The 9,993-nt window shown below is 26.1% G+C and overlaps 1 protein-coding gene across 1 annotated transcript in view; it reads right to left on the bottom strand.

Moving 5' to 3' along the window:
* LOC100205497 (serine/threonine-protein kinase TAO3) overlaps positions 1 to 9,719 on the bottom strand; it is a 70,122-nt gene extending 60,403 nt beyond the window's left edge. The window contains exon 1 of the mRNA XM_065807687.1: positions 9,336 to 9,719. Coding sequence (XP_065663759.1) covers positions 9,336 to 9,635 — 300 coding nt within the window. The 5' untranslated portion in view covers positions 9,636 to 9,719. The remainder of the gene's footprint in view (positions 1 to 9,335) is intronic.
* Positions 9,720 to 9,993: the final 274 nt, after the last annotated feature.

The following is a 9,993-nucleotide window of genomic DNA, read 5'->3' on the forward strand; positions in this document are numbered from 1 at the left end:
TTTTATAGTCTTTTCAGCTCAATAGGCCAGGTGAATAAAAAAAGCAATTGCTTTTATTCAACGCTTTCAGACTAATTTTATCTCACCTTTATGTGAATATATTTATCGATTTTGCTCAAATTTGTATTCACATAAAGCGTAACAATTACTTCAAAAATGTTGAGTAAAAGCAATTGCTTTTTTTATCAACCTGACTTATTCAAAAATTAATAAAAAGTTTTAAATAAAACTAATAACTTTAACGCAAAGTTAAGACAAACTGCAAGGCAAAATATATTCCAGACATTTTTCGCTAAATATTTTTTGCATTAGTAAAAATTTGGATTAGATGAATGCTGAAATAAATATATGTTGATATACGTTAACTATAAAGTAAATCAACATATTTGTTTCCCGTATTTTTTTAATTATTTTAATTTCTGCTGGATTATTAAAAAAAAAAGATAGCTTGAGTAATAAGCTTTAATATTATAGGAGCAGTATACAGGGATTAGCCTTATCCGGAATTGCGGATATATTTTTTAACTTATAGTTTTTCAGGATATCCAAAACAATTTTTTCATACAAGTTTACAAGTTATATATTAATAAGTTATATTAAAATACAAGTTAAGGTATAATTTTTGTGAATATCTATTTTTTAAGCTTTACTTATCACTCTTAGCAAAATAAAGAAAAGTTTAAAAAAAAATTAGAAACTACTCAGCTAAAAGCAAAATTAAGAGAAAGGAAAGGGAAAATATATTCTGGATATTTTACCTAAACAATTTTCCGGATATTTTAACTAAACAATTTTAAAATAAGACTTGGATGATCTATGCATATAATTCAAGTCATATTTTAACAAAATAATTTTGTTATAATTTGCTCATTTGATGTTCGAACGTTGTGAAATAAATGGTTAACTGTATCTTTAATGAAGCTAACCGTTATAAATATATGTAAAGTAGATGCTTTATATCTAGATTATAAAAAAGTGTTTGACAAACTCTCTCATGATCTTATGCTTCACAAACATTATGGTGTCTTTTATATGTTACTTAATTGGATGAATTCTTTTCTTTATAACAGAGCACAATGGGTTTTACTATTCAAGATTGGTTACCAATCATTAGTGGTGTCCCACAAGAATCCGTTCTAGAACCTTTTCTATTTTTCTTTTACATCAATGACATCGCAGACCTAGTTAGCAATCCAATGAAGTTATATGCTGATGACAACAAAGTTATTTTCATCAACTCGTATTTATGCCACCAATATTTCACCAATTATCCTCCAGAATGATATAAATCACATGTTAAATTGATTTGATTTATACTGTTCTGGTGCCCACGTCTTAATTATGGAAAGAGCCTTATCTTTCACTTCAACAAAAATCCCAACCACCAATACTATATCTTGACTCAACAAGGGATGCAGCTTCTCAATTCCTCTTACAACAAATGAGATCTTGGCAATTGCATTTCACACAACCTTGAATATGACAGGCATGTTGAAATACAATCATCAAAAGCTAACTTTGTCCTTGATTAAGTAAAGAAAGTCTCTATCTATAAAAATGCACAAGTTTGATAAAGGACTCTAAACATTGCTGTTCAGACTCATTTCAAGTATACTGCTCCTGTATGAAATTCTCTTTTTGCACACATCATTAAAAAATAAAATCCTTGAAAAAGCTCAAAATTGCACCACCAAAGCAATTCCGCTTCTCAGAGCTTTATCCAACAAAGCCAGATTATCACATTTTTATCTCACCTCACTAAATAAAAGATGCACTTAGAGTGATTTATTAGACAACTTCAAGTTTATTATTAAGTTATAAAATATTTGTTGGCTTAACCCACAAATTGGTCAACTAAATGTTTGAATAACCCGTGGACACTCTCAGCGTGGACACCCGTGGACACTCTCTATTTTAAAAGAGTTCTTCAATGATCTCAACAAAAACATGCAAGTTATTTCTACTAGACTTAATTTCTTCCCTAACAGACCAGTCAGCCGATATAATTTACTCCCATAAACTGTGATTGACTCTCGTCATCTTTATGAGTTTAAAAATCATGTCGACAAACACTTTGGTCAGCACTACCCATTTTATTCACTAAAATGATGCTACAGCACATCGTCTACTGACAAAGAGATAAAGAATTTAGTTTAGTCCTTATATTAATATTTTCTTGTCGCTACTTGTACAAGGTATTTTACCAACATTTCCCGATGGATTTCCCAGATTTAATTCAAAGTTACCTAAAGTCAACTTCATAAAAAATAAATCTATACTTTTTAGAAAAACACTCTTCAACTGCAAAATTGCTACAAAGTATCAAGTTCATAAAACTATCTGTTAAATGAAACTTTAGATTTAGTGTACAATATATGACTAACATAAGTTTGTAAGTTATGTAAGATTGATGAAGAGCCATTTTCCCTGATTTCTCCTCAAGTTCTTTAAAATTCAATGCAACTTCTCTGATTATTCCCTGATTGTTCTGCTAATACTTGAGTTCCCTAATTTTTCCCTGTTTTCCAAAGGAAAAAACCTGTAACTGTGTCAACAAATCCATCAGCCTCATGAACGATTAAAGCTTGATAAATAACATCCACTATCAGGCCACTGACTTGTGGGCTTTAATGCTTGCAGAGTCACTGACACTATAGCCAAGCCATTCAGTTTGATGAGCATTAGTCACCGACAACAACAATATAGGCTGATGGATAAAGAGAGAGGACTTGGTCAATATGATCAGAAATAACATCAAAAAGAGTGCAGTCTTGAGATGAAAGAGAGCGATATAGAACAAAGAGAAAGGCGATAGAGTGAAGTGGTGTTAAACGAAAGCACATAAAAGAATAGTCTGTGGATTCAAACCTAGTTTCACTACAAATGGGTGAATTCTTACGAATGTAAATGTCCATGCCAAGCATGTGACTGTTGGAGTCTTTACGAATCAAAGAAAGATAACCATCAACACTAAGATCGCAGGATGAACAGCTGAACTCAAATTAGTCACACAAAGAGCAAGTAGGTCTGGTGAACTTTGCAAGAGATAAGACTCAACAGAAGAAAAGTTACTTTGAAGACCACGAATATTAGTGAATGATAGGTTTAGGGAACTTGGTGATGATGGTGGTTTTTTGTGTTTTATAGTTTTTGGTACTTTATTCATTTTTAAATTTGTTGAAGAGCTTGACTCAAAGCATAGATAGTACTCAGAACACTGTTTAATAGCCAAAGCAATTGCCTCATTACTACTAATAAACCCGAAGCCATAACAAAGGGCTCTAAATGTGGCCTCCGCAATGCACACCAAAAGTACAAACAGGAACACCATCCATGCGCGACATGGCACTGTTAATACTTTGATATTTTATAGCCGTTGATGGAATCAGCCTCTCTGAGAGCTACCACAGATTTCAGAAAACCTAACTACCAGCCGGCATCAGAATCATAAAACTGAGTTTTAGAGCTGTACCCTTATTTGGAGATAATAAAATGAGTTGCCTAGTCATAAAAACAGAGACACAAGCAAAACCCATGCATTGAGTTAAGAAGATACAGCATTTAACATCCTAAACTGGAAACAATGTATTAAAAAAATACATCTGCCCCAGTCTAATAGATGAAGAAGGGGTGCGAGGCTGGTCAACAGATAGAATTTGTTTAGCTTGACACAATGCAATTTTTAAGTGAAAAGAGAAATTTAGTGCAAACGTTGCTGAATAATGGCATTTTTTGCATAAAAAACAAAATTTGCAGTTAAAAATGTAAAATATACATATATATATATATATATATATATATATATATATATATATATATATATATATATATATATATATTTATATATATATATGCATTATATAAATATATATTATATATACATATATATATATATATATATATGCATTATATAAATATATATTATATATACATATATATATATATATATATATGCATTATATAAATATATATTATGTATACATATATATATATATATATGCATTATATAAATATATATTATTTATACATATATATATATATATATATATATATATATATATATATATATGTATATATATATATATATATATATATATATATATATATATATATATATATATGTATATATAATATACATACATCGCGATTAGTTTTTTCTTAAAATTTGTTTTTTCGCGATTTTTCTTTTTTCGTGATTATTCCTTTTTTATTTTAGAAGATTGATACTCTATTTGCGAATATTTAGTGTTCTTTTACAGTATAAAACTGCAGTGACTTCTGTAGCGATAATTTTTTTTTTAAAGCGGAGCATAAAGTAAAAGAAAGAAAAATAAAAGATTTAGAAAATCAATTAGCAAAAATGTTCAAATGCAGGAAAAAAACCGATTGTTTAAGGAAGGAAAAATTTATAAAAAACAAACAATTAAATACCTATTTGAATCAAGAAATAAAAGATTTTGATTGAAAAAAGAAATAAAAGTTAATGGATTGAAAAGTCACTTTCTAAACTCGAATTCTCAAGGGCTTTATTCCGATTTAGCTCATTCATTATGAACAAATTTAATGATATTTTTATAAGTTTATTTTGCGAAGAGTAGTGGAAGGCAATATTGACTCTAAATAGTTATTAATAAAAAACTTAAAAGTTTGTTAGTACACTTGCTAATTTTAAATTAATAGCAATAAATGGATGCAAATATGGACTACAGATGCAGATTATCTACAGTTAAAAAGTGGGGAAAACATTTTAATTGCAAGTTAGAATATGATTTAAATGGAAATGAAGTTATAAGATTAAGATGCAGTTTATGTAAACAATTTGAAAAACGGATAAGTCAAACAAAATTGTTTTCCATGACCTGGATCAAACCAGGAACAATATCAATAAAAAAAGATTCACTGGCATCGCACTTAAGCAGTGCGCAACATAAAGAGGCCACGCGAATTCATCAACAAACAACATTAGGTTCAGTTTCATTATCTAACCATGTTATTCATAATACTCCAATTGGGCATGGTTTACGTAAAACGGCCGTAAAAGACGCTGACTCGTTACGGGAAAAGTTTAATATTGCATATTACTTGGCAAAACTTAAATCAAAAATCAAAAAAAGTATTAGATCGTAAAAGATTCTATTATTTAGACACATTTTTTTCTTTCGCTTTATTTTATTGAATGAAAAAAGTGAACGCTAACTTTTATTAAAAAATACATTGAATAAAAAAGCAACAGATAGAAATATCATGGAAATTTGATAAGGTTACTTAGATAAGAAAACTTACATAATAAGAATTTAATTATCATTCTTGTTTGTGATTGTGCGGGTTTTCGTGAAAATGTTAAGTTTTATCACGATAATGTTTTCGTCATTTTTAATAGTTTTTTATAACTGTTTCAAATTTATAGATTGTTTTATTAGAGTTTTAAATAATTTTTTTTACTGTTAAAAATTTATAGAAAATTAAATATTCTAGTTGTTTTAAACAGTTTAAAATATGTAAATAAAATAGAAAATGAAATAATTAATTAAAAGAAGATTATATTAAGTTCAATTTGATTGATTATATCAAGTTCAATTGATTTTACAAAAATACAGCCGTTAGATTTAATGCAATATAATAATAGTAATAATGTAAATTATAACTAAAGCTACTTTACAACCGCTGAAGGTAAATGTTATGACATCTTATGCAAAAATGAGACTTATTATATATGTTATTATAAATAAGTTAAAATAAATAATGCCCCCTCCCCTCCGGCAGAGTGGAGGAGGGGTTAAGAGCAACAAAAAAATTGCGATATGATTTTTTTACGTTAATTCGAGCCCTGTATATATATATATATATATTAGAGTGGCAATTAAACAACTTTTTTTTAAATGTTTATAAATTATGTTTTTAAATTATTATATATACACATATATACATATGTGTGTGTGTGTGTGTGTGTGTGTGTGTGTGTGTGTGTGTGTGTGTGTGTGTGTGTGTGTGTGTGTGTGTGTGTGTGTGTGTGTGTGTGTAATATATTTATATAATACACATATGTATATTTTACATTTTTAACTGTAAATTTTGTTTTTTATGCAAAAAAATTGTCCTTATTCAGCAATGTTTCTGCTAAATTTCTCTGAAAAAGGGGGTGGGTGCTACTACTACTGTTGCCCAAATTTTTTTTCTAGAATAGCCCCTGTATATATATAATTTTTAACTTATATGAAATGTAGCCTTTTTTTACCATTTTTTTTTGGAACTATTTTATCTAGTATTTATTCAAAGCATTTTTTTCATTTTTATTTTAATTTATATAGCAGAAAAAAAAGAATTTTTAATTTTGCTATTTAAATTAAAATAAAAGCGAAATATGTATATAAATATATATATATATATATATATATATATATATATATATATATATATATATATATATATATATATATATACATATATATATTTAAATATTTTATAATAAAACTATATCTTATTTAATAAAGGACAAGAAAAAAATTCCTTCTTCGATAATATTACAAAACTCTTTTACATTCCTTTAAAACTAAATTTAAATGTTTAATTTTTAAAATCATATTTAATTTCAAAATGATTAATTTCAAGAAAAATTTATATAAAATAACCAGTTTTTAACAAAAAAATTCAGTTGTGGTCAAATGCTTTTTTTTTTTTTTGGCTTGATATTTTCTGAATAAATGACACATAAATGATGTTAAAAGATAATTTAAATATTTCATAATAAAAAAAAAATTTTTAACGTAAAATTGCTGAAACACATACACAAATCATTATTTCATATATAAGATGCAAGCTGCATAACAATTCTTAACAAGACCTATTATATACATATATATATATATATATATATATATATATATATATATATATATATATATATATATATATATATATATATATATATATATATATATATATATGTATATATATATTTCCAAAGTTTCTCTTTAGCACAAAATGAGTAAATATTCAAATAAATAAGACATTTTTTTAAATTTTTGTTAAAATCATTTATTTTATAAATACATGTTTTGATATATCATAGCCATCATCAGTTAAAATATATCATCAGTTAAAATATATTAAAAGGAATTAGATTGAAATTGTCATTTTCACATGGTTTATTTGTTTATAAATAGTGGGTTTTTCCCACACTATGTACATGCTTTCTTTGAGTTTTAATATATATTTGTTGGAGGCTAAATCCAAAATTGTAAAATTAGCATGATGAAAACTATTAAAACAGCTTTCATTTGAATGAATATGTTTATAAATGTGTGAGTTTTTATTCCTTTTTGGTGCTCAATTATTCGTGTCTTTAAATGGCGAGTAGTTTTGCCAATATAACAGGATTTACAGCCTGCGCATTCAAATTTATAGACAACGAATGAATTAAAGTCTGTAGGAAAGGGATCTTTTGCGGGAAAAAATATTGAAATTTTAAATGAAGTAAAAACCAATCTTACGGTAACTGATTTACAATATCTTTTAATGATTAGGTTTAGTCTTTGTTTAATTAAATCAGATATTTTTCCAATATAAGGAAGTTTAAAATATTGATAATTTTGTAGGTTTTCTGAACGCAAGGAAATGTTGATATTGGTGTTGTTATTATAAGAGCTATGGATTTTTTTAATCAACCAAGACGGGTACAAGTTGCGTTTAAGAACTTTATAAAGATCCTTGATATCATGACTAAGACCGAGACTAGTGTTGTTTATTTTATAAGCTCTATCGATTAAACATTTAACCAAACTAACTTTGTATGAAAATGAAGTAAAACTAAAAAAGTTTGTGTGGAGTCCAGAGAAAGTTTTCTTATGAAAAATAGTGGTAATTGTAGAATTGTTTGTTTATTTTGAGTTAGGTCCAAAAATGATACTTTTGATTGAATTTGTTTCTCCATTGTAAAAGTAATAGAATTATGTTTATTATTGATATACTCCAAAAATAAATCGGCATGATTTTCGGAAGTGAAAGCAACAAAAATGTCATCTACATACCGCTTATAAAAAGCTGGTTTTTCTCCATTACATGATTTGAGCCATTTATCTTCAAAATTTCTCATGAAAAGATCAGCAAGAACAGGTGCTAAAGGAGAACCCATAGTAACACCATCAATTTGGTCATAAATTTGTCCATTGAAGAGAAAATGAGTTTAGATGTTGCAAAATTGAAGAGTTTTTTTAAATCAGTTTTACTAATTTTTGGTTAACTTTACTATTTAGAATGCTATTGATGGCAATATCTATTGTTTCTTGTAGTGGAATATTGGTGTATAAACTTGTAATATCGTAAGATACTAAAAAATGTTTATGAAGGCTAGCTTGGTTTATTTCTTTAGAAAAGGTGAAAGAATCTTTAGTGCAAAATTCCGATAGTTGGATTCATCAAAGAAACCTTTTCAAATGAAAGCTGTTTTAATAGTTTTAATCATGCTAATTTTACAATTTGGATTTGACCTCCAACAAATTTATATTAAAACTCAAAGAAAGCATGTACATATAGTGGGAAAAACCCACTATTAATAAACAAATAAACCATGTAAAAATGACAATTTCAATCTCGTTCCTTTTAACATTACTGTTTTTTTATCTTTTTAAAACATTTGTTATACTATTTAATTGCATTTTTATTGTATTTTTTATTACAAGGTCTATTAATTTAACTTAATTTTACTAATTTGATTTAAGCATTTTAATATATTTTAACTGATGATGGCTATGATATAGTCGAAACATGTATTTATAAAATAAATGATTTTAACAAAAATTAAAAATTCTTTTTGTCTTATTTATTAGAATATACATATATATATATATATATATATATATATATATATATATATATATATATATATATATATATATATATATATATATATATATATATATATATATATAATAATAATAATAATAATAATAATAATAATAATTATTATTATTATTATTATTATTATTAATATTATTATTATTGTTATTATTATTATTATTATTATTGCTATTAGCATTGTTAATGTTAACTTGTAAATAGTTATTATAATTATTATTGGTTATCATAAATATTTTTGTTGAGATTTTAATTATATTTGGATTTGCAAATATATATTTGTTTTTCTTTGATTTATTTGACTTTAGAAAAGTTGATTAAAAATCTTTAAATTTACTTTTTGTTTAAACCAAATGGCTTTAATTCAAATTTAGCTGATTCTCTGATTTTTTTATGTTCACAAAACAACAATCATATTAAACAGTGTAAATTTTGCAATAAATTAATTTTGTACGTGAATAGATAAATTAATGGTAACTTACCCAAGCTGTATTTTCTTTGATGTAGCAACCATGATATTTGACACAATTTTCATGATTCAGATTAACAAAAAATTTAACTTCCTTAACAATATCCTGCCATTTTTCATTTGAATTTTTTCCAGAAAAAGACATTTTCTTAATAGCCACTCCTTCTGAAGTTTGACTATTTTGCGCATAAAATACAGCTCCAAAACTACCATGACCAATTTCGCGAAGATCAACAAATATCTTTTCAGGATCAACATCATAAAATAACCCTGCATATTCTGGGTTTTTTACACCCGCTTTGGGGTTGGGCATTGTTTGCTTCTACATATGGATTTTTAAAAAATAAACTTTCAAATATGTTACCAACCAGAACATTTATTTTTAAATAAAAATCTAAAATAAATAAGGTAAATCAATTTAACTTTTTAATATTTGCATACAGTTTTAAATTTTTTTTCAAAGCAACAATAAACAAATCACATTTGACTGAGATTTTTCAAAATCAACTCACATACTTTTAAAGATTAAGTTCTGCTTCATCTTTTTTGACTTAATACCCTGATTACAAATAAATACTTATATGTTTTACAGACAATTCTTCAAGACATCTTTTTAAAATATACTAAAACTTTTCACAAGATTCTATATCTCACAATTTATATAACCCTAT

The sequence above is a fragment of the Hydra vulgaris genome, chromosome 10 (genome assembly GCF_038396675.1).
Source record: "Hydra vulgaris chromosome 10, alternate assembly HydraT2T_AEP".
Taxonomy (NCBI): Eukaryota; Metazoa; Cnidaria; class Hydrozoa; order Anthoathecata; family Hydridae; genus Hydra; species Hydra vulgaris.